The sequence below is a fragment of the Oncorhynchus gorbuscha genome, linkage group LG06 (genome assembly GCF_021184085.1).
Source record: "Oncorhynchus gorbuscha isolate QuinsamMale2020 ecotype Even-year linkage group LG06, OgorEven_v1.0, whole genome shotgun sequence".
In the NCBI taxonomy this organism is placed as follows: Eukaryota; Metazoa; Chordata; class Actinopteri; order Salmoniformes; family Salmonidae; genus Oncorhynchus; species Oncorhynchus gorbuscha.
In genome coordinates, this window is record NC_060178.1 from 40471776 (window position 1) to 40497334 (window position 25559).

The 25559-nt window shown below is 43.8% G+C and overlaps 1 protein-coding gene across 2 annotated transcripts; it reads right to left on the reverse strand.

Moving 5' to 3' along the window:
• Positions 1-793: 793 nt before the first annotated feature.
• Positions 794-22102, reverse strand: LOC124037962 (major vault protein). 2 transcript variants are annotated; one of them, XM_046353274.1, is made up of 17 exons: positions 21906-22102; positions 18477-18646; positions 17854-18049; positions 16324-16447; positions 15407-15538; positions 15169-15263; positions 13939-14175; positions 13618-13743; positions 13180-13398; positions 10545-10780; positions 10143-10340; positions 9861-10005; positions 9435-9646; positions 8607-8723; positions 2232-2358; positions 1856-2044; positions 794-1494 (listed from the first exon to the last, which is right to left on the reverse strand). In XM_046353274.1, the coding sequence occupies exons 2-17, from the start codon at positions 18644-18646 to the stop codon at positions 1372-1374; spliced, it is 2646 nt and encodes an 881-aa protein (XP_046209230.1). In that variant the 5' UTR covers positions 21906-22102; the 3' UTR covers positions 794-1371. The 2 variants fall into 2 exon arrangements, with proteins under 2 accessions (XP_046209230.1, XP_046209229.1); XM_046353273.1 differs by lacking the exon at positions 21906-22102 and adding an exon at positions 21442-21687.
• Positions 22103-25559: the final 3457 nt, after the last annotated feature.

Sequence of the window (25559 nt, forward strand, 5' to 3'; positions counted from 1 at the left end):
CCACTTGCGCCGTTCACATACAAATTTAGCTATGCATACTGCCTCAAGCATTCCTTTGTCGCTGGTTCACTGACCAATTTATGTAGGTCTATGTTTATTCCTAGGGGTCATGTGAACCAACCGTCATGTGGTCAATATTGTTGACAGTATTCACCAGCAATTGAAAATACAGTGCATGCTTGGTTATTATTTGGTCATTTCTGGCCCAACTTTGCTCATCGCACCTGAAGTGGAGTTATACAGTACCAGTCAGGCCGAGTCATGAGGGATACTTTAAACGAAGTGTTGCACGCTAGCGACGTCCTATGGACAGAAATTGTACACACACGCACCCCAACAAACAGAAAATAAGAGTAAAATTACACAAATGACCTCTCCTGTATGTAGGCCAAGTTATAGTGGGTCTTGTTGCGCTTTGGACAAACAAAACATTTAATTACGTTATCAGCTACCTGCAACTAAACCACATTTTGTTCTACGTATTATACATTCCCAAATATGCATTGGGATGGTCGGGAATAGACCAAATGGAGTAAAAATCTGTGCCAAAATATCCAGCGGTCTTCTAATGTAATCACTATAAAATCATTGATCAAAAGGTGCAATCAGTAATATTTGTAATGCTCTCCAAAGGTAATTTCAATTTACGATATACATTGATATGACAACTCTCAAATTGTCATACATTTCTCAAGCTCTGGCCATCCCTCAGCTTTATAGCAAACCAAGTGGCTTGGCTGCCATTTGGCTGAGAAGCCAATAGAAGACGTAATAAATAAGTCAGACCAGAGCATGTAGCTTAATGATTTTATTAGTCACTACTGCATGAGCTACAGACATAAGAGGTAGATGAAGAGTGGTGGTTATTGCAAAAATATGCTGTGTTCAAATGGATTGAGACACTTCCTCCAGTGTGTGTGTGTACAGACAGACCATGGATACAAACTGAAGCCTTGACATTTAAGGTGTCGGGGAAAAGCCATGCTTTAATTTTTGATAAATGGATCAACAAATGAATTCAATACATTTGCATAAACCTCAGAAGCAGAACAAGGAAAGATTCCTTATTGTCCCAGATTATGGTTAGTATAGACATGCAACACATGGAGTGGGCAGCACTTTATAGAGCATTGACGGCATCAAACAGATGAGTAAAAAAAGCCATGTAAAACCAAGGGGAATGTTCACTTGGACGTCTTTAGTCAGACACACATCTATGTACACACACTCACATCAGAATAATCGCCACCGTACACTCATACAGATCACATCCCTAATGGTCAGTTACTACAGACAAAAAACAACCAGAAATCCTACATCTGTAGGGGATGTTATCAGACTGGACATTATTCTCTTTTTGTCAACGTTCTGTCACTGGCCCTGGCTCTGAGAAAGAGCTCCCAGAAGGCCGTTGGCCGTGCTGAAGAGGTTGATGGGAGAAGAGCCGTCTGTGATCAGGGTTGACTTCAAACCCAGAGACTGGAGCAGCTTGACCTGGGAGAGGGGTGGGGGAGAAAGGGAGGGAGTGGGGAAAAGAGGGGAGCGAGGGACAGAAACAGAGAGATTGAGGTAATATGATCATTTCTTCTTTACGTTATAACTGATTGAATAAGATCCTGTGTTCCAGTATCCTAAATGGTATTTTATGTCTTGTCACGCCAATATAGCTAATTTAATTAAATTGAGATTGGGTGGGAGAAAGTAAACCCTGCTCAGTAAAACGTTATTGTAAAATAAAACATTACAGATTGATTCTGACCTGAGCTTAAAGATTCTCCAGGTGCCATTTTTATTCAGACAAATGGATTGTGTAGCACAAATATGACGGTATTATAGTATGTAAGGAATTATGTACCTGTAGCTCGGGGCCGGCTCTGGCCATCTCCTTCAGGGTGTCGGCGCCGATACTGTCCACCAGCTTTTTAAAGCGGTTGCTCTCTATCTCAGCCAGCTTCTGCTGTTTCTCCACTTCCAAACGATCCATTGCTGACTTATAGTTTAGCTCCTGCTCCCTCGCCTTGGACAGACGGTCCAGCTCGCCCTCCTGCACACAGAATTATAGGTCAGCTACACATAGTATGTGAACCTTTCAGCATTACACAATGTAGAACACCTTCACACACACACACACACACACACACACCTGGTTGTGTACCTTTAAGAATTATACAATGTACAACACTGTCGACCATACACACGCAGCACACACAGCATAGTGAGAGGATACGTACAGCCTCAATCCGCTGGGCCTCAGCCTTCAGTTTAGCCTCGTTGACTGCCGCCTCTCCCTGGATACGGGCTGCCTCTGCTCTGGACTGGGCCTCTGCCTTGGCTGCCCCTGTACTCTCCACCGCCGCACTGCAACACAACGACACACCTTTAGATTTGGTATTTTGTCAGGATCCCCATTAGCTGTTGCAAAAGCAGCAGCTACTCTTCCTAGGCTCCACACAAAACAAGACATAACACAGAGCATTAGACAATAGCTTAAGGACAGAACTACATTAAATAAATAAAAATAGTATTACAAAAAGGCACACAGCCTACATATCAATACACACAAACCAGGTCAAATAGGGGAGAGGCGTTGTGCCGTGAGGTGTTGCTTTATCTGTTTTTTTAAAACCAGGTTTGCTTTTCACTTGAGCAATATGAGATGGAACAGAGATCCATGCAAAAACAGCTCGATATAATACTGTATGAATTCTTGAATTTGGGGACAGTGAAAAGACCCCTGGTGGCATGTCTGGTGGGGTAAGTGTGGGTGTCAGAGTAGTATGTAAGTTGACTATGCAAACAACTTGGGATTTCCAACATTAACATTTCTTATAAAAATAAGTGATGCAGGCAGTCTCTCCTCAACGCTTAGGCAAGAGAGACTGGCATGCATAGTATTTATATTAGCCCTCTGATTACAATGAATAGTAAAATGTGCTGCTCTGTTCTTGGCCAGCTGCAGCTTAACTACGTCTTTCCTTGCAGCACTCGACTGGACAATAATCAAGAGAAGACTAAACTAGAGCCTACAGGACTTGCTTTTTGGAGTGTGGTATCAAAAAAGCAGAGAAACTATTACAGACAGACCTCTCCCCATCTTTACAACCATTGAATCTATACGTTGACCATGACCATTTACAATCTAAGGTAAACGCCAAGTAATTTAGTCTCCTCAACTTGTTCAACAGCCACACCATTCATTACCAGATTCAGCTGAGGTCTAGAACTTAGGGAATGATTTGTACCAAATACAATGCTCTTAGTTTTAGAGATGGCCACCCATTCCAAAACAGACTGCAACTCTTTGTTAAGGGTTTCAGTAACTTAATTAGCTGTGGTTGCTGATGCGCATATGGTTGAATCAGCATGCATGTGTGTCCATGTTTTGTTTAATGCTAGTGGCAGGTCATTGGTGAAAAAAATAGAAAAGAGTAGAGGGCCTAGAGAGCTGCCCTGCGGTACACAACACTTTACAAGTTTGACATTAGAGAAGCTTCCATTAAAGAAAACCCTCTATAGCTCTGAATCCATGATATGGATTGAAAAGCCATTCACAAATTTAACAGGTCATGGTCAATAATATCAAAGGCTACACTTAAATCTAACAGTACAGCTACCACAATCTTATTATCAATTTCTTTCAACCAGTCAGTCATTTGTGTCAGTGCAGTAGATGTTGAGTGCCCTTCTCTATAAGCATCCTGAAGGTCTGTTGTTAATTTGTTTATAGAGAAACAGCATTGCATTTGGTCAAACAGTTTGCTAAGAGCTGGCAGCAAGCTTATAGGTCTGATGTTAGAAACAGTAAAGGCCGCTGTACCACTCTTGGGACTTTGGCTTCTCTCCAGCCCTGAGGACAAAAACATTCCTCTAAACTCAGATTAAAGATGACAGATAGCTGGTGGCTATAGAGTTTTCAACCACAGTTTTTCAATTCCAGCAATCCATAGAGCCGTAAAAGTTCTACAGTCAGTTTCTTAACAGGTGCATTTTTAACAATAAATTGGAAGAAGCAATTTCATCAAGTGCAGTGTCCGGATGCTCCTCATTAAATCACAATCAGACAAACAAATATTTTTAACATCATCCACATAAGAGTCACAGCAAAACCTTTTGTATGATACATTATTTTAGGCCCAGCTGTTGGAACTTTGGCTTTCCTGGTTATAGCCACGATATTGTGATCACCTCATTTGATGGGTATACAGCTTTAGAACAAAGTTCTACAGTATTAGTAAAAACAATGTGATCGATACATGTGGATGATCTTGTTCCTGTAGTGTTTGTAAACACCCAGGTAGGTTGATTAATAACCTGAACCAGATTACAGGCACTGGTTACAGTGAGAAGCTTCCTCTTGAGCAGACATCTTGATGAAAACCAGACAATATTCAGGTCAAAAGGTAGACCTCTCTGTTTACAACATAATATATAATAATATATGCCATTTAGCAGACGCTTTTATCCAAAGCGACTTAGTCATGTGTGCATACATTCTACGTATGGGTGGTCCCGGGGATCGAACCCACTACCCTGGCGTTACAAGCGCCATGCTCTACCAACTGAGCTACAGAACCAACACATACACATTCGAGCATTTCACACACATAATTTAGATACTGACTGTTAGCACTTGGTGGCCTGTAGCAACACCCCAAAAGAAAAGGCTTAAGATGTGCCAAGTGAACCTGCAACCACCACAACACTTCAATTACACTAGGACATAGGAGAAGGCCGTCATTATAAAGACTTTGTTCTTAACTGACTTGCCTAGTTACACACACACGAAATCAGAAGTTTACAAACACTTAGGTTAGAGTCATTAAAACTTGTTTTTCAACCACTCCACAAATTTCTTAACAAATTATAGTTTTGGAAAGTAGGTTAGGACATCTACTTTGTGCATGACAAGTCATTTTTCCAACAATTGTTAACAGATTACAATTAAATAACAGATTATTTCACTGTATCACAATTCCAGTGGGTCAGAAGTTTACATACACTAAGTTGACTGTGCCTTTAAAATTCCAGTAAATTATGTCATGGCTTTAGAAGCTTCTGAGAGGCTAATTGACATCATTTGAGTCAATTGGAGGTGTACCTGTGGTCCTTCTGTAGCTCAGTTGGTAGAGCATGGCGCTTGTAACGCCAGGGTAGTGGGTTCGATCCCCGGGACCACCCATACGTAGAATGTATGCACACATGACTGTAAGTCGCTTTGGATAAAAGCGTCTACTAAATGGCATATATTATATTATTATTACCTGTGGATGCATTTCAAGGCCTACTGTCAAACTCAGTGCCTCTTTGCTTGACATCATGGGAAAATCAAAAGAAATGAGCCAAGACCTTAGTTATTGACCAAATACTTATTTTCCACCATAATTTGCAAATACATTCATTACAAATCCTACAATGTGATTTTTCCCCCTTTTTTCTCATTTTGTCTGTCATAGTTGAAGTGATGGAAATTACAGGCCTCTCAACTTTAAGTGGGAGAACTTGCACAATTGGTGGCTGACTAAATACTCCCCCCCCCCCCACTGTATATGTATATATCTTGCAGCCTGCTGGCTCCACCCCAGAGCCTTGTATGGACTTCTTGCCCCCAACGAGTGGATCATTAAGCCTGGGGGATAAAAGAGGGAGCGGCCTGCACAAAGGGGCAGAGAATGGAGAGTGAAGTGTGCATGTGTGTTACGGAGAGTGAAGGATGTGTTGTGGAGAGTGTGAGAAGAAAGATTCACACACACACACACACCCACACCCCTCCCTCCCTCCCTCGTGTACCGAACCGGATTGGCTGAGGACCTGAGTTTTAGGATTACTCCTGCAGAACGGGACAATGAGAACAGATTGTGGACTGAAATAGTTGGCGAATTCCCCCCAATGTGCAAAACTCCCTAATAAACTTCCCATTTGCATTCTAATTATGCTACTTGTGTGTTTTGTTATTGAACTTGGTGACGTGGAAACCCCACACCCTTGAGCCTGCTACATATGGTGGAGAATGCGGGCACACCAAACCAAGCTCAATAACTAAAAACAGACAGAACACAATGGAAGCATTGGTGAAACAGCTGGTGGAGGCGAACATAGCACAGCAGGCTATGCATCGGGAACTGCTGGAGGAACAGCGTCAGCAGACAGCTCTCCTGTGATCTGAACCCAGCCAGGTGCCACCAAGGCCGGCATAGTGGCAGGCGCAGCAGTCTCTCGTCCCAAACCCAGTAGGTTTACACTGAAGTTGGCAGAAGCTGACGACATCGCGGCTTACCGCCAAGCCTTCGAGAGGACGGCGGCTAGGGTGAAAAGGCCCCATGAGAAATGCGCCAGCCTGCGAGCACCCTTCCTGTCAGGAGCGGCACAGAAGAGCTATCAGGATCTGACGGCTGACCAGTCGACGCATTACGAGTGGCTGAAAAAGTCAATCCCGCGCTGGTATAGTTACACCCTGATTAGCAGGGCACAAAGATTCCATGATTGGGTGTATAATCCTACAGCGTCCACCCTGATCGTAAATGCATGATCTAATTAGTCAACTCTTGGCCAGCCCACCTGCTGAACCACTGACACCCATCGAGAAAGTGGTCATAGATTAATTTCTACGCTCTCTCCAATGTGTGTTGGTGTTGGTCCCCACCTCAGAATGTACATTTTTGGCCCAATGGAATGGGCCATACGAAGTCCTTGAGAAAGTGGCTGAAGTTACCTAAAAAGGTCAGAATTTTCTAAAGAAATGGAACACAAATGATGTACTCTACTCTATTTCCCTGAAGAAGGCTACCACAGAGACCAAGCCGGCGGAGGTGTCACTGGGGGAGCAGCAGAGCACTGAAGCTGAGAGAGTTGGTCGGCCGGAACCAGGAAGTGTTCTCCAGTGAACCAGGACACACCGATCTGGTACAGCACAGCATCATCACCGAACCCGGGAAAAAGGTGAAGTTGAGACCCTACCGCATACCGGAAGCAAGGAGAGTAGCCGTCAGGACGGAGGTAAAAACGATGTTGAAAGCTGATACAATCGAAGAGTCAAATAGTGAGTGGTGCAGCCCCATAGCGTTGGTGCCAAAATCAGATGGCACCATTCACTTCTGTAATGATTTTAGACAGGTAAACAAAATCTCGAAGTTCGACGCCTACCCCATGCCCCGAACTGATGAATTAATAGAACTCAGGACCGCCCGATTTATCAGCACGCTCGACCTGACAAAGGGTTATTGGTATGTGCCCTTAACTCCCGAGGCCCCTGGCGGGCTGTTCCATTACAAGAAGCTTGCCTTTGGGTTGCACGGGGCCCGGGCCACCTTCCAGAGGTTGATGGACCGAATTCTCCATCCCCATCGTGAGTACGCGGTGGCTTACATCGATGATATTGTGATCCATGGGAGCGAGTGAGAGACATCTAAGCCAGGTGAGTGCGGTACTGCAGGCCTTACGGGAGGCGGGGCTAACAGCAAACCCAAATAAATGTTGGCTCGGCCTGCTAGAGGCTGAGTAACCTGGGGTACACGACCGGGAGGGGATGTGTCAAATGCCAGGTGAAGAAAATGGAGGCAATTCTGGACTGGCCCCTCCCCCTCGCCAAGAAGAGATACACACGTTTGTGGGGTTGACTAGTTACAACCGGAGATTTATTCCTCATTTTGCCTCCTTAGCCAGCCTGACCAGGGGCAGTCAGCCCGCCCTGATGACGTGGACAGAGAAAGCCTTCCAGAACCTAAAGGGAGCATTGTGTTCTGGACCCGTGCTGGTGACCCCGGACTTCTCCAAACCAGACTGATGTGTCCAAAACAAGGGTGGGTGCCGTCCTATCACAGCTACAAGAAGGTGAGGAACACCCAGTCATGTACATTAGCCGGAAGCTGTTGCCACGAAGAAGATATTCCACTGTGGAGAAAGAATGTCTAGCGATCAAGTGGGCGCTGGACCACCCCTCCCGGTCAGAACTGGTGGGGCGGGGGGGGGGTTATTGAAGGGAGATGTCTTGTGGCCGCAGCTCCACCCTAATCTTCCTGTGGTCTCATGTGGAGATTTGGCAATTCCGTCCCGAACCATGTTATTCCACCTTGATTGTCCCTCCCTTATCAATCATTGTTATCATGGATTCACACACAGAACTGATGTAGTCTCTCAATGACTTACAGATTGCGGTCATCTTGCCTTTCTCCTGTTTCAACTCATCGAGCTGACCCTGGGAAAACTGCAAACTGTTCTTCAGGTCCTGGACCTCTCTGGTCAGGTTGTCCATTTTTGTATTAGTTGAATCCACCAATATTTGGACAAAACACATGAAGCGGGGGGAGGGAAAACTGATCCTAGATCTGTACCTAGGGGAAACTTCACCACACAGATCTAACCTCCGCATTCACACAACAGCTACATTATGTTAGGAACTCTGATCTAAATGTTACTCGGTAAAGCTTCGCATTCACACTACTAACAGCAGCAAGATGCTAACACTAGCCATGCCAATTCTAGCTTCTTGCCATAACATTTTTCCATCGGCAAAGCTAATGTGCCAGCGTTATGCTAATGATATCCCTCTGCCATTATATTTACCAAAAGCGATGCTAACGTGCATTAGTTTTAACAGCATCAATGGTCACCTGAGGGCCTCCAGCTCCAACAGCTCTTTCCTGGTCCTCTCTGCCTCCGCCTGGTCTGTGATCCTCTGCCTCTCCAGACGACCACGCGCCTCCTGCTCGAGACGCTCTGCCTCATGGCTGCAGGGAGGGAAGAGAGAAATACAAAGAGAGGAACGGGGGGGGGTTAACGCTTACCAAACAGGCAAAAATCACCTCAGTGTGTGTGTCTGGTGGAAGATAGCCTAGCAATTGAGAGTGTTGGGCCAGTAACTGAAAGGTCACAAGTTCAAATCCCTGAGCCGAACTATGTGAAAAATCAGTCAATGTGCCCTTGAGCAAGGCACTTAACCCTAATTGCTGCTGTAAGCGTGGGTATATATATATATATATATATATATATATATGCCATCAATCACGTGACACCATTCATTCCTATGTGAATACTCAATAGCGCATTGAAGCCAAATTAATTCTTAAGATAGCGTCTCATGTACAGCTTGAGCTACTCCAGGAATTGAGTTGCAGGCTAGCTCAATGCTGCCCAGTCCCATTAAATAACTCAAATTGAAGGCAGACGGTGGTACTGCAGGCTGCCATGAGCAAATAAATTATTCTTTTAACTTTTTCTGTAATGAGATTTATATCTGTGGTATTAGAAGCAATTATTGGTACCATGATTGTCTTTGATTAAAAACAAATTCAAAGATTGACATTTTCCATTCACTAGAATGGGGGGATCCTGTTTTAGGCTTACAATGCCTGCAGTACCATGGTTGGCCTTGAACATCAATGGCTTCAGAGGTGGCATTCGTTCTCCCCTGGTGCGCGTGTGTGTGTCATGTGTCATACCGTGCGGCAGCCTCCTGGGAGTTGGTGGTGATCTCGATGGCCAGCTGGACACTCTTCTGCAGGGCGTCTCTGGTCCTCTGGTCCACTGGCTCCACTGACTGGATGTCCACACTGCTGATGACCAGACTGTTCTGGTGGAAGCGCAGGCTGGGACGCACTGCCAGCTTGTCATCAAAGCCAAACACAGAGGAGCAGATGATCCGGTTGGAGTTCTGTGGAGTGGAGGGCGTTAAAGAAGAGGTTAAAGCATGGGGGTGTCATTGTAGTCTTTGAATCAATTGGCTTGCGGTTTCCAAAGTGGCGTATAGGCCAACCTAACTACGATCGCCAAGGGCTGGAGGCCATGTAGAATTAAAAAGGGTATTAAAAAAAAAAAAAAAAAAGGCCAGAAAAGTGCAGATTTAGACGATTGAAGTGTGGACGGACCTTGTGAAAGTCGTCAAACTGCACGGAGGCGACGGCTCCTCTGACGCGGGAGGCGATGGCTTTACAGGCGTCGCCCACAAAGTCAGGCACAGAGAACAGAGCCGCAGCCTGGGACGGGTCCGCGGGAGACTTCAGGTCAAAGTGCCTGAGTGAGTGAGAGAAAGAGAGGAAGTAGAGATATTAAATACATCGGCTGGCCTACAGACTAGACTAAGGACACCAAATCGCAGAGGATCCTCAAACAAGCACACGTCGTCGTCGTCCCCCACCCACAAACCCTACCAGTTGTAGCTGAGCTGCAGCTGCAGGCGTGCGTGGTCGGCCGTCTCTATGGTGATGATGTCAGTGAAGAAGTCCGGCCCCAGCAGCAGACACACGGCCTTGATGACGTTGGCCCTCTTGGGCTTGTCCCCTGACAGGGAAAGCACGGTGAACTGCTCATCAGGACCCAACATTACCATCTCTGGCCCAAACACCACCCTGAGAGAGGGGAGGGAGAAAAGTAGAGAGGGAGGACAAGACAGGAGAGGGGGTGGGGAGAGGGACCCAATATTACTCTGGTCAAAAGTAGTGCACTATATAGGGAATAGGGTGCCATTTGGAATGCAGACCTGGGCTAGTATACAGGTTATTTCTGGACAGGGCCAGTGCCTCCACATCCGGCTGTCTATCAGCCATGTTTACCTGGCCTTCTTCTCCCTGTAGTCGTAGACCTGCACGGCAGCGTTGTGGGGCACCCTGTAGGACACCACCTTGGTCTTGTCCCGGTCCTTCATCTCCACTTCCTTGCTGCGGTCCGAGCGGTCAGCCAGGGGGTCCTTTGTGGAGGCCAGGAGGGTCTCAACATTCTGAGGCAGATTCTTCGCCCACAGCTCCTCGTCCTGCGTCAACATGTAGGTGTGGCCAATCACAGCACGGACCTAGAACCAGGCAGCCAATGGGGGAGAGGGATGATGAGGTGGGTGGGAATTTAAGGCTGAGAAATAAACAGGCGAATGGATTCCCTGGATCACTCGAATCAGGTGTTTTAGTGTACGTCCCAAATGGCCCCCCTACAGTACATGGTGCACTAGTTTTAACCAGAGTCCTGTGGGCCCTGGTCAATAGTGTACTGTATCATAGGCACCCGAGCAATGGAGCAGGTGCAATCCCACTTTTTTTTTTACCAGAAAATTATTAATTGGGAATGTCATTTTCAATGATTAGTAATGTTTTGAGCTATTCTATATTAAAATAGATATGCCGATGTTATATAATAATTAAAGCTGCAATTATGTAACTTTTTGGGCGACCTGACCAAATTCACATAGAAGTGAGAGTTACAGATAGATCTGTCATTCTCACTGAAAGCAAGTCTAAGGGGTAGATCTGTTCCATGTGCACTACTTCTATGCTTCCTGTCTTTGACTTTCGATTTTGTACAACAGCTTCAAACAGAAAAATGTAATATTTTTGGTTACTGAAAATACATATTTCACAAACAAAAATTAGGCAAACTATTAGAATTTTAGCAACCAGGAAACGGTGGAGCGATTTCTACATATTGCATTTTGCACACCCTCTCCTGTCGCCTCGAGATGAAAGTTTTGCTTCCCTCCCGCATGCCACTGTTTTGGTTCAGTGCCGTTAGAAAACACTAGTTGCACCACTGGTGTTTAAAATTAATCAAATGTATTGTGTCGTACAGCAGGTCAGCCATCAGGGGGAGACTCGTCGAGGCCTGGTGACAGACAGTGTATACAATCACGAGGCGATGGCTCCATCTGTTGGACGTGCCAGGTCTCGACGGGTGCTCCGGCCAGGACTAATTGGGGCTGATTGAGAGTTTGTGAATAATCACATTCTGCATTTGCATCATATTTTTCCCACATTAAAAATCGGTTAAAATGTTTTCATTCGGTTACAAAAGTAACAGTAACTGAGCCCCATATGCATGCAGAACGTAGCCACTTTGCAGTTATAACCTGGAAGCCAGTGCAGCTGGTTGTTTTAATCTTTTGCAGTAATTTATTTCAGGTTGGCATTTATTGAGATGGCTCATGTAATGGAAGCAGCTCTGCAGAATGGTCAATAGCTGGCAAAGCCACAAAGTCATGAAATCAGATTTTAAACCCAACTCTAACCTTAACCACACTGCTAACCCCAACACCTTAAAAGAAGACTAAAAAGCACATTTTTTGGTTCTAATGAATTTTAACGATAATAGTCCATTTTGACTATGTAGCTGACCCATCTAGCGGAAACCACTCGGTTCTGCTTCCAGGGCCAGACCCATTACAAAAATGTCAACCTGCGTAATTTATGCTGAATCTGGCAAAGGACTGTGTCAAAATGGTTGCGGACCTGTCAGCAGAATGTTGACTTTCCCCCAACCTAAACATGGACTGCCCGTGAATTCTGAAACATTGTCTATGGCTGGCTACAATTTTTTTAAATGCAATTACAGAAGCGTACAGTAGTCCTACTTCAATGCAAAACATTAACTGTTTACCTGTATATTATAAACCGCGGTGCCTATGGGATTGCAAAACTTGACATAAGCTTGACTAGGTCCAATTAAGTGAGTGATGCACATGGTAATGTGTTGTATGGCTACTTCAGGAATATGAACTCATCACAAGCCAGAAAAGGTGAGGAATTTATTCTGCAATGGTTATGAAAATAAATAGGAAGATTCCTATGTCTTAGTTATTTTAGATTAAAAAACATGTTTAAAATATTTGTGCTCTTCTCACTAACAGCAAATGGCTGAATTCTTGTTTATGCTTTCCTGCTTTTAATTTTCATAACTTCCCCCCCCATTTTCACTTACTTGCCAGCTTTCAGTACAATTTCAACCACTAGTCGATGTGCATGTACATGGTCTAAAGTTTCCAGAGAGGTGAGTACATTCTCACATCGAAATTGTTTTAATATAAATGCCAACTTTTGTGTGACAACTGGAGCACGCACATGTCGGGGTATATTTTGTACATAAGCACAGTTTATAAACGGAGGCCCCTGGTCCCAAAGACGTGGAGAGATACTGTCCACTAGGAGGAATGTGAGCGCCTTTTACCATTAGTTCAACCGTGAGCTATGGCTCTTAAGATGGTGGGGTGGGTTCAATCCCAGTGCTAGGCACTGGTTTACATTTTTTTCTGTTTTAACAGCCCATCTCAAACCTCAACCAGTCAGAATTAATGTAAAAAAAAATGTACTGTCAAGTTCTGTTTAACCTAGCCCTAACCTCAGTCAAAATGACTGGCTAAACTTAACGGTCGAGTTGTCATTTGGGACGTAGCCCGTCTTCAAATCATTCAGCTGGGTAAACACTCACCTTTCCTGTCTTGATGTCTCGGACATAGATCCCTTCGTTCTCGTCCAATGGGATGGCCTGTCGCCGTAGCATCACCTCCACGGTAGCCGGGGGGACGTACTCAATTGGTCCACGTAGCATCCAGCGGTCACCGGGGCGACGTTGGACTCCACCCCTCCGGGAGAGCTTGGCCCTCTCCTCCTCCTCCTCCTCCTCCTCCTCTTCTTCCTCCTCCTCTTGCTGGCAGAGAGGAGGAGGGAGAGAGAGAATGAAGGAGAGAGGAGGAGAGTGGGGGAAAATGAGAGAGAGAAAGTGTATATTGAATGGATTGTGTACCGGCCAAACCAGTCAGTCCTGTTAAGGATTGTTGTTGTATTTGACTAAGGTCCATTTGTTTCCCCTCCCATCTGCATTTAAATTCTTCCACCATTTCCCCCTCCCTCCCCCCTCTTCCCTCACCTCCTGTGTATCTTTGAAGGCCTCTACGGCCCTCAGCAGCAGGCCCTCCTCCTCAGAGAGAATGTAAACATCCTGGGTGCCCTCCTCTAAGTGCTCCCCTGGTTGCAGGAAGAACGAACGCTCCCCCTGGGAGGAGGAGAGAGAGCAGTGTTAAATTAAAGCTAATTGGGGAAGTGACTAAAAACTACAAAAGGCAAATTAATAAACAAACGAAGTCACTGAACTTTCCTCGCCGCCAGTGTGTAAAACAGCAATGAGTGACTAAACAAACAGTTGACCAAACAAAGGAGTGTAAGACAGCGCTCTCTTTCCCAGTCTCACCTTGCACACCCTCTTCTGACCCAGCTGTGGTTTACCGTCTGGTCCCACCGGGTCCAGGATCACACAGTACTGACGGCTGCTCAGCGTGGTCACGTCGACCACTCCCACCACTTCCTCAGCAACAGACGGGATGTGTGCCTCCCGCTCCGCCATGGTAACAAGCCACTCTTCCCCAGTGCGCCGGTCCCGCCCCCCGGCGTCACGGAATGGCCGTATTGCTCGCACGTGCAGTGCTTTCTGAGAGTGAAAAGAAAAACCTGAATTTGTTGAGGCAGGTCCTACAAAACATCAAGACTAATAACATGTATTTTCTAATGAATAGAAGAGCATATGGAGTTTAATTAGGCCTATGTTACGGGTCAGTGCAGCCCTGGCTGCGCCATTCAAATGAAATCAATAGTTCGTTATTTTGCTTATTTAAAAACAGACAAGACACACCTATCCGATCAGTCAGACATTTTATAGTAGGAATATAATGGAATATAACAGAATAAAATACAAATAAGATTTTTCCCACTGAGATGTGGAACCGCTATTTTTTTTTTTTTAAAGATACATTTTGAAACATGCATTTAAAAAAAAAAAAATTAAATCAACGTTTCATCCCTTTCCTAACCTCACCTCATTAGAAGCAGGCGTAGGATCTTATCTTCATCATGGTACAGAGAAAAATAATATCCAATCCCATATTCAAAAACACACGAGTCTCATATTCATATTTCACAACCTCTGTGGGTTTTTGGAGTTGCTAATACGCAAGCAAAATAATAGGCCTAATCTTGATTTAGGCTACATTGCATGAAAAACAAAAATGAGATATACCACCTCCACTTATTTGCCCAGCCAGAAAAACAATTAAACAAATAGCCTATACAGATGGAAATTCAGTGAAACAAAATCACATTGATTTATTATCAGTCAGTGAAATAACAGGCTGTTGGTCAGGAATAGGTTTAGGCTACTAAACAACTGCGAGTGAAGAGCAAAATAATCCAACAGTTCAACTATTGGAGAACGCCAATCAAGAGGGAGAACAAGAGATGGTGGATGAATACAAAAATAAAATAAAGGGCAGGAGAGAGGAGGGGAAAAGAAAAGAGGGAGGGGGAGTAAATGGTGGAGAGAGCGAGAGAGAGAGAAGGAATGAGGAGTGATTGGTAAAGAGGGAGAGAGTGAAGGAGGGAGGGGAGTGATAGATAAAGTGAGGGCGAGAGAGGAGGGCGTTGTTACCTTGTCAGTGAGGATGAAAGCGTTGACAATGTCGAGGACTTCCTCATGAGCCCCTGGTAGATACGCCCCCACCTTTCTCACCTGCCACTCCTCACCTGGACAAAACACACAGGGAATCACTCAGCTAGGTAGGTGTGTGTGTGCGCGCACAAATCTGTGTATGATAGCGATACGACATCTGATACTTTTGTGTACATACATTATATGCACAATAAAAAATACAATATATGTGTCTCACCAGTGACCCTGCGGACGCCGCTCCTGTCCACGCCCTCCTTGCGCGCTCGGAGGCGGATGGCCTGGTTCTCTTTGATCACCGTGGCCTTGATGGTCTCCAGCACTGCCACCTCCTTCCTGGGGATGTACGTCCCTATGGGGAGGGTAGAGGTTAGGGGTCGGGGGTTAGAGAAGCATTATTAGGCAATCAGGCTGTGTTTTGAGTCGGGTACTATATACTGTTTGGAATGTTTAAAAAAATGTATATTTGTCACATGCGCCAAATACAACAGGTGAAATGCCTTTACCCAGCAATGCAGTTAAGAAAAAATAATAATAATAAAAAAAGGATAAGAAATAAAAGTAACAAATAATTAAAGAGCAGCAGTATATACAGGGGGTACCGGTACAGAGGCAATGTGTACATGTAGGTAGAGTTATTAATGTGACGATGCATAGATAACAACAGAGTAGCACCAGCAATGCAAATAGTCTGGGTAGCCATTTGATTAGATGTTCAGGAGTCTTATGGCTTGGGGGTAAAAGCTGTTTAGAAGCCTCTTGGACCAAGACATGGCGCGCCTGTACCACTTGCCATGCAGTAGCAGAGGGAACAGTCTATGACTAGGGTGGAATGCACTATGTTTCTTGCATACTACTTTCTTCTACTACTTGTTATTTTTTATTGATATCTGTACTGCATTGTTGAGGGAGTATTTCAATGCACCTTTTAAACCTGCTATAAACTGTACGTGATGAATCAAATTGGATTTGACTTCAACAAGTCAAATTAGAAAAAATGAAAGAGCACTAGTTATCTTGTTAAATCAATGCTCTGATTTGGTTAAAAAAAATATATACACATTTATCAATATGACCCCTGTAAGGACCGAAGTAAATTGTAATGGATGTGTTAGGAGTGGTACCCAGAGAACTCACCTGGCCCTTCGAACAGCCACTCGTCTCCAGCCACCCTCTTCTCTCCTCCCACCTCCTCAAAGTCGAGTAGAGCCTGAAGGCGCAGGGCGGTGTCTGGGTAGACGATCTGCAGCACTGTCACGTGCTGGGAGATATAGAATATACATACATACATACTTGAAGTCAGAAGTTTGCATACACTTTGGTTGAAGTCATTAAAACCTGTTTTTCAACCACTCCACAAATTTCTTGTTAATAACAAACTATAGTTTTGGCAAGTCCGTTAGGACATCTACTTTGTGCATGACAAGTCATTTTTCCAACAATTGTTAAGATTATTTCACTGTATCACAATGGGTGGGTCAGAAGTTAACATACACTATGTTGACTGTTCCTTTAAACAGCTTGGAAAATTCCAGAAAATTATGTCATGGCTTTAGAAGCTTCCGACAGGCTAATTGACATCATTCGAGTCAATTGGAGGTGTATCTGTGGATGCATTTCAAGGCCTACAAACTCAGTGCCTCTTTGCTTGACATCATCGGAAAATCAAAAAAAAATCAGCAAAGACCTCAGAAAAAAAAATTGTAGACCTTCACAAGTCTGGTTCATCTTTGGGAGCAATTTCATAACCTGAAAGGCCACTCAGCAAGGAAGAAGCCACTGCTCCAAAACCGCCATAAAAAAGCCAGACTACGGTTTTGGTCTTCCAAATGAACAATGACCCCAAGCACACTTCCAAAGTTGTGGCAAAATGGCTTAAGGACAACAAAGTCAAGGTACTGGAATGGCCATCACAAAGCCCTGACCTCAAACAAAAAAAAATAGTGGGCAGAACTGAAAAAGCATGTGCGAGCAAGGAGGCCGACACACCTGACTCAGTTACTCCAGCTCTGTCAGGAGGAATGGGCCAACATTCACCCAACTTATTGTGGGAAGCTTGTGGAAGGCTACCCTAAACATTTGACCCAAGTTAAACAATTTAAAGGAAATGCTACCAAATACTAATTGAGTTTATGTAAACTTCTTACCCACTGGGAATGTGATGAAAGAAATTAAAGCTGAAATAAATAATTCTCTACTATTATTCTGAGATTTCACATTATTGAAAGAAAGCGGTGATCCTAACTGACCTAAAACAGGATTTTTACTAGGATTAAATGTCAGGAATTGTGAAAAACTGAGTTTTAAATATTCGGCTAAGGTGTATGTAAACTTCCAAATTAAACTGTATATATATAAAAAGAGATTGACACCCATGTAATAAGAATGGCTTCAACTCTCCAAACGTCTAATGCCTTGGCTTTAACTCTGCAGGCTAACACAGTGTAGCATGCAGGAGAACCAGTTTAGCACCCAGGTCCCAGACAGTTATATTATCTTTCAAAGTGAATACCTACGCTTTAGCTCAATGGGATTGTAATGGAGGTGGTTCAGTGAACCACACCTGTGTGCTGAGCAATCCCTGCACAGAGACCTGAAGACTTGCATTAGCTCCCTGCACTGCTAACACCTAGGCTTTAGCGCTGACGTCTAACAAACAGACCGTACCTGCTGGATCTCCTCTCCAGGGTAGAGGGGGAAGGGGTCCTGGGTGAGCCGGATCTCCAGGTCCGCATGGCGAAGCTTGGCCTGTCCTGATTGGTCGAAGAGCACCTGTCCGTGGTCGTCGCGAGCAACGGGGTTGAGAACCACGCAGTAGTGGCGAGGAGGGACCATGGTCATTCGCACAGGGGAGAACAGTACTCTGGGAAGGAGGACACAATAGTCACCTATGGACTGAAATACTAGTCTACACAGATACTGTACATACAGAGTGTAAACGTGTTTGTACATGGCATATGTTGACTAACCTAAGCCTGTAAAGAAACATCTAGAATGCACCACCTACTTCCACTCTAGCAATGTAATAAACCTCTATGCACCTGTTCATGTGTATGCATGTGTGAGTAATCATATGTTTAAACCAGCCACAGAGGAGCACATATGGAATTAATCTGGGTAAATGTGATATTTGGCAACATTCAAAGTGTGCTGTCAACCATTGTGTGACACTGTAACCACAGCTTGTTTGGCATCAGTAGGCTTAGAAGAAACCAACAACCAACCGCACTTGTAATTAGGTAATTACACGCAGATCTTATCAGATAAACGCACCAACACACACTCCTCACCTCTCATTGTCCTGTCTGATGTAGGTGAGCGGTCCAATCTCCACACGGGCGATATTGGTGTTTTGGTCCAGGACATGGATGTAGTGGTGGGGCGGGACACGGATGATTGACGCATCTACCAGCCCCTCAAATTTCATCCCGCCTGAGCTCCCGCCATTCATGGATATCATCTGGAATGGCCGGAGTGGAGAGGGTTAATGGGTATATTCAGTGATGTGAAACGTTCCGAAATATAGTTAATAGAGCTGGCACAATTTCCTATTCTATCTGACAGATAGACAATTATCGTGTAGAACAGATAATCATTTATCTGAAAAGTTCTGTAATGTTATGTCCTCCAGAACAGGCCCCTGAAGTAGCCTGCCCTACTGCCTAAAGGAGGCACTGGCCATGTTCGAGAGCATCAAACCCGTGATGGATCATAGGTCAATTGTGACGGACTGACCGACAAATAATATTGAGCAGTTAATTATGATGCAAGGTTAGTCCGTTTCGACCCACCTTTAAAGTCAACTGCAATGTCGAACACGCCCACTGACACGCCCACTCATTTGGGTGGATCTCAATCTCTCCCGCCAACTGTAGCCATCTTACCGTAAGTGGAATGCACTGACTGCAAGTTCCTCTGGATGAGTCTGTTAAATGCCCAAAATGTAAAACGTTTCTCCCTTTCTTGCCTCTCGTCTTTCGGTGATTCTGATCTGAAGGGGAGTCGACCAGGTGAAAGCTGATCCCCATTAGGAATCCATTATCTAGCTCTCCTCTCAAGCAGCTTCTCGCTCTGCTATTTTGAAACACTTGTGTAAGAACACGTGCCAAGAATTTGATTGGCTCCAAGCCTACTTCTGGACTAAAAATATATATGTACACAATGGGGGCTAAAGAGAACAAAAACTAAAGTACTACAGGTCTCTTTTTATATGACAAACCTATGGACACTCCCACCATGTACACACACACCTGTCATTTACACAAATCTGAGCCAAACATGACAAATCGGTCATACAGGCACACCTTTCACAAACCGGCACGCCCAATACTACTGCTATTTCTCTATACATTCCAGTGCCTCCACCCACTCAAGAACTATCAAGCAAGAGGGACAGTACACATACAGTGGGGCAAAAAAGTATTTAGTCAGCCACCAATTGTGCAAGTTCCATGACACCAAAAGCACATATGGTGGTTCAGGAAAGTTAGTGGCAGTGGACGCATATATTCTGGCCTAATGACAATGGCTAAATGTCATTACACTTTTTTGTTGTTGTGTAACGCATGTCTCTTTCCATTCACCACTGTTTGGAGGCTGGAAATATGTTTTGAGTGGACGAATGTGTGCGTGTAGTAAAGGAGCTCATTGACGTGATTGTTTGACAATCGGATGACACCATCATGACTGGTTGTGTTTGTGTCACAGTCAAAGGTAATACATTTTAAAAGTTAAAATGACAAAGCTTTACGACTAGGCCCACAGAGATCCCATTGAACTAATCGGGATTCTATATGTAACTCTGACTCGGCACATACGCAAGCTTGTGCACACATACTGTAGGACGGTGTGTCAAACTTTGTGTGCTGCTTTTTTTGACCAGGTCTCTCTTGTTAAAGGGATTCTTTGGATCCCAATGAGACTAACCTTGGTGCTCCCGAGTGGCACAGCAGTCTAAGGCACTGCATCGCAGTGCAAGAGGTGTCACCACAGACCCTGGTTCAATTCCAGGCTGTATCACAACCAGCTGTGATTGGGAGTCCCATAAGGCAGCACACAATTGGCCCAGCATCGTCTGGGTTTGGCCGGGGTAGGCCGTAATTGTAAATAAGAATGTGTTCTTAACTGACTAGCCTAGTTAAATAAAATAAAACTGCTAAAATAAATATGTCCTAGTTATTGGATTGTAGGGGGGTGTGGTTATGTTTGTGCATTCTTGAGAGTAAGAGATAGTGCTTCCTGTTGAAGTGGCTTTAACAAAACAAAAATCTAGAAAAAAAAAATTGCAATTATTGCTTATGCTCCAAACCCCATCTGCCATGTGAAGTTTGCGGTCTCCACAGCAACATGTCTGGCATTGATAATGCCCTGTGTTTGAGAGGCAGAAATACATAAGTAAGTGTGTGTACAAAATAAATCTCCCTTTTAAACTGAGATTTTACCTAAGCCAGACATTCAACTTCCAGACCACAGAAAAGTTAGCCTGCCCTGTCCTACATTGAACACCACAAGGTTCCAGAAAGAGTCACAGAGAATAATGTTCATATCTGTTACTTATAGGCAGGGAGGAACCAAATAGATATAGTCTTTACTATCAGTGGTGTAGGAGATATGGACATAATAAAGTTTCTTTGAGGGGGCAAAGTGCATCCGTTTTACAGTGAGCTCAGTACCAGGTGATTTAGGTGTTCCCATATAGAATTAGGAAATAGAACACAAAACATTCTAGTAAAGGCTAGTTCCAATACTTTAACAGTACATTATTCAGTCCTCACTGATCCAGGCCCGGTTTCCCAAAATCATCTTAAGGCTAAATGTATCAATGAACATAGCCTTAAGATGTTTGTGAAAAACCGGGTTCTGTGTTTCCTCGTATTGCTGTGACTAATCAACTCCAAGGAAGGATGATGCATTTTCATTTTGAAGAGTAGTCCCGTTCTAGGCGTTTTATTAGCAACTTTTTACATGTCTTGGAGAAGATTCCAGAAGTTTAGAATGTAAACCATCGACCAAATTGAGGTGTAAATGTTTTTTTTTAAGTTGAAAGAGCAATCTGTGAACAACCTTTTTCACTTCCACAACCAACCGTCATACAAATCAACCTTGTCATTTCTTAATTAAAGTAGAAGGATACTTATGCACTATCGGTGCTTTAAGGCAATCTACATTTATTAGGTCTACTTTATTGCCACTATTCAATGCACTTTAGAATGGCAACCAACTAATCTAGAGTTGGTAGCTATGATAATTTCTTACCTTTGTTGAATAATTGGGCAGATTCTTCTCCTAGTTTGGCAGAATCAAATGGTCAATGCGCTTCTCTTTTATTTTGCTTTTAATACGCTTCTGTGTGGTTGGTGGGCGTGCCGTCATTAGTTACTACAGCCACAAATTCATAAACCCCACCTATTTCTACAATTTCTCTTCATTAAAATATGATTTGAACCTAACTCCTAATAGTATAACCTTCAAGTTCATAAGTTTATGCCGAAGGCAAGCCAAAATAATTTTTTTGATATAGACAGTCTGACTTTGTGTCTGGGCTATCTAATGGAAACCATGCGGAAGCAATCCCGGAAGAACGATTTACAAGTGACGTGGTTTACTGGACGACAGCTGTTATTTGATCTTAATTTAACTGGGCAAGTCAGTTAAGAACAAATTCTTAATAGCAACGACGATCTACCAGGGAACAGTGGGTTATGTGGACATTTTCTTACCTTGTCAGCTCGGAAATTCGATCCAGCAACCTTTCAGTTTCTGGGCCAACGTTCTAACCACTAGGCTACCTGCCGCCCCATTCATATATGTTCTAGATACACTTGACCATTGTAGTGTTTAGTTCCTTTTCTCTAGGAGCCTATTGACGCAGTACTGCCATATATTTTTTTTAAATCTATAAACCGCGTTCAAGTGCTAGTCGGAACCAGGAAAGTCAGACATGTCGCAGCACGTGTATAACTAGAAACAGTTAACAAATCTGAAATATCCGAAGTTCCGACTGGCACATGAACGCGGCATAACCCTGTGGTACTACTGCAGTTTCTTTCTTACGTCATCCGTGGAGGATTTCCTCTAACGCGCCACCAATGCACTCAGTTTAAAATGCATCGCTGTCAACAATTTGCTGCAACTTCGAAATGGTTTGTTTTGTTTGATGTAGGCTATTCGTTTTTTTTATATTTCTCAAAACGTCTTAACTTTCCAGTCAATCTGCAAATCTGTGGCCTATAAACATCAGATATATGCAATGCAATCTAAATGATATCAAAAACAAAAGAGCTGCGTAAAGACAATAATTGAAAACGCCTAAAAAATAACTACACTTGTAGCTACACATTTACAGGTGCTCTCTGCTTAGGCTGCTAATGAAGGCGTCATGGCAACTACAATGCTGTGGAAAAGTATTTGCCCCCTTCCTGATTTCTTATTTTGTGGCACATTTGTCACACTTAAATGTTTCAGATCATCAAACAAACGTTAATATTACACAAAGATAACCCAAGTAAACTAAATTCAGTTTTTAAGTGATGATTTGATTTATTAAGGGAAAAAAGCTTATCGAACCTTCATGGCCCTATGTGACAAAGTAATTGCCCCTAAACCTAATAAATAACTGGTTGTAGCACCCTCAGCAGCAACAACTGCAATCAAGAGTTTGCGATAACTGGCAATGAGTTTTTAACATGGCTGTGGAGGAATTTGGCCCACTCTTCTTTGCAGAATTGTTTTAATTCAGCCACATTGGAGGGTTTTCGAGCATGAACCGCCTTTTTAAGGTCACACCACAGCACTGTATATAATTGTGTGATGATGGTGTCTATTCCACAAATGACCACCTGCTAAATCTATGACATTAAAATGTCCTATTTACTCTTTTCCATCTGACTGCCTCATCAGCCCAGACAGGGAAGTTATACATTTGATCTCCATCATAAAAATCATCTAGACATTATCTCACATTTCTTTTAGACTAACTCATTTGTTTCAATATTCAAATTCGATCTCCAATTGTCCCATAGTAATGAACATGAAGGGGTTGGGATAAGAGAAGTATTTGTGTTTCTCAGCCCGTCAAAATCATGAATCAGCTGGCATACATTGTATGGATATATACAAATAAATGGCAATTGAAAAAAGGTCAAACGAAAAGAAGTGCAGCTAAACTCAGCAAAAAAGAAAGGTCCCTTTTTTAGGATGTTCTTGTCTTTCAAAGATCATTTGTAAAAATCCAAATAACTTCAAAGATCTTCATTGTAAAGGGTTTAAACACTGTTTTCCATGCTTGTTCAATGAACCATAAACAATTAATGAACATGCATCTGTGTAACGGTTGTTAAGACACTAACAGCTTACAGACGGTAGACAATTAAGGTCACAGTTATGAAAACTTAGGACCCTAAAGAGGCCTTTCTACTGACTCTGAAAAACTAATCTGCGTGAACGTGCCTTAGGCATGCTGCAAGGAGGCATGAGAACTGCAGATGTGGCCAGGGCAATAAATTGCAATGTCCGTACTGTGAGACGCCTAAGACAAAGCTACAAGGAGACAGGACGGACAGCTGATCGTCCTCGCAGTGGCAGACCACGTGTAACAACACCTGCACAGGATCGGTACATCCGAACATCACACCTGCGGGACAGGTACAGGATGGCAACAACTTCCCGAGTTACACCAGGAACGCACAATCCCTCCATCAGTGCTCAGACTGTCTACAATAGGCTGAGAGAGGCTGGACTGAGGGCTTGTAGGCAGCTCCTCACCAGACATCACCGGCAACAACGTCGCCTATGGGAACAAACCCACCGTCTCTGGACCAGACAAGACTAGCAAAAAGTGCTCTTCACTGACGAGTCGTGGTTTTGTCTCACCAGGGGTGATGGTCGGATTCGCGTTTATTGTCAAAGGAATGAGCGTTACACCGAGGCCTGTACTCTGGAGCGGGATCGATTTGGAAGTGGAGGGTCCGTCATGGTCTGGGGCGGTGTGTGACAGCATCATTGGACTGAGCTTGTTGTCATTGCAGGAAATCTCAACGCTGTGTGTTACAGGGAAGACATCCTTCTCCCTCATGTGGTACCCTTTCTGCAGGCTCATCCTGACATGTCCCTCTAGCATGACAATGCCACCAGCCATACTGCTTGTTCTGTGTGTGATTTCCTGCAAGACAGGAATGTCAGTGTTCTGCCATGGCCAACGAAGAGCCCGGATCTCAATCCCATTGAGCACGTCTGGGACCTGTTGGATCAGAGGGTGAGGGCTTGGGCCATTTCTCCGAGAAATGTCTGGGAACTTGCAGATGCCTTGGTGGAAGAGTGGGTAACATCTCACAATAAGTACTGGCAAATCTGGTGCAGTTCATGAGCAGGAGATGCACTGCCGTACTTAATGCAGCTGGTGGCCACACCAGATACTGACTGTTACTTTTGATTTTGACCCACCTTTGTTCAGGGACACATTCCATTTCTGTAAGTCACATGTCTGTGGAACTTGTTCAGTTTATGTCTTATTTGTTGAATCTTGTTAAGCTCATACAAATATTTATACGTTAAGTTTGCTGAAAATGAACACAGTTCACAGTGAGAGGACATTTCTTCTTTGGCTGAGTTTAGTTTGCAGTCTTTCAAGCAGTGGTGTGAAGTATTTAAGTAAAAATACTTTAAAGTACCACTTCAGTAGTTTTTTGGAGTATCTGTACTTTACTATACATATGTTTGACTACTTCTACTTTTACTTCACCACATTACTTAAGAAAATATAGTACGTTTTACTCCATACATTTCCCTTGACAACCAAAAGTACTCGTTAAATTTTAAATGCTTAGCAGGACAGGAAAATAGTCCAATTCACACACTTATCAACCGAACATCCCTGGTCACCCCTGCTGCCTCTGATCTGGTAGACTCACTAAATGCACATGCTTCGTTTGTAAATGATGTCAATGTTGGAGTGTGCTCGTTTACTGTGTGACTTTTACTTGAGTCATTTTCTATTCAGGTATCTTTACTTTTACTCAACTATGACAGTTGGGTACTTTTTCCACCACTGCTTTCCAGCGTCAGTTCGAAGTTATTGTGTTAGCTGTGTTGTTGGCTAGCTCCTCTGAACAACAGTGTCCTAACGAGAGAGCACATTTTCGATTCCAGGCGAAATCGTGGCTTATTAGCTCATTGTTATGAATGTATCCAAATAAATGTCACTTGAAAACAGCTTAACAAATTCAGCTACTTTGCTGTTATTTGGATAACTAGCAAGTAAGGGATAAGAACGGTCAGTATGTAAATGGCACAGTTAGAATGAACGACTGGGATATCGTGTCTATAGATACAGAACAAAAAGAACGAACAACGGAGTCACGTCTCTAGCAACCCTA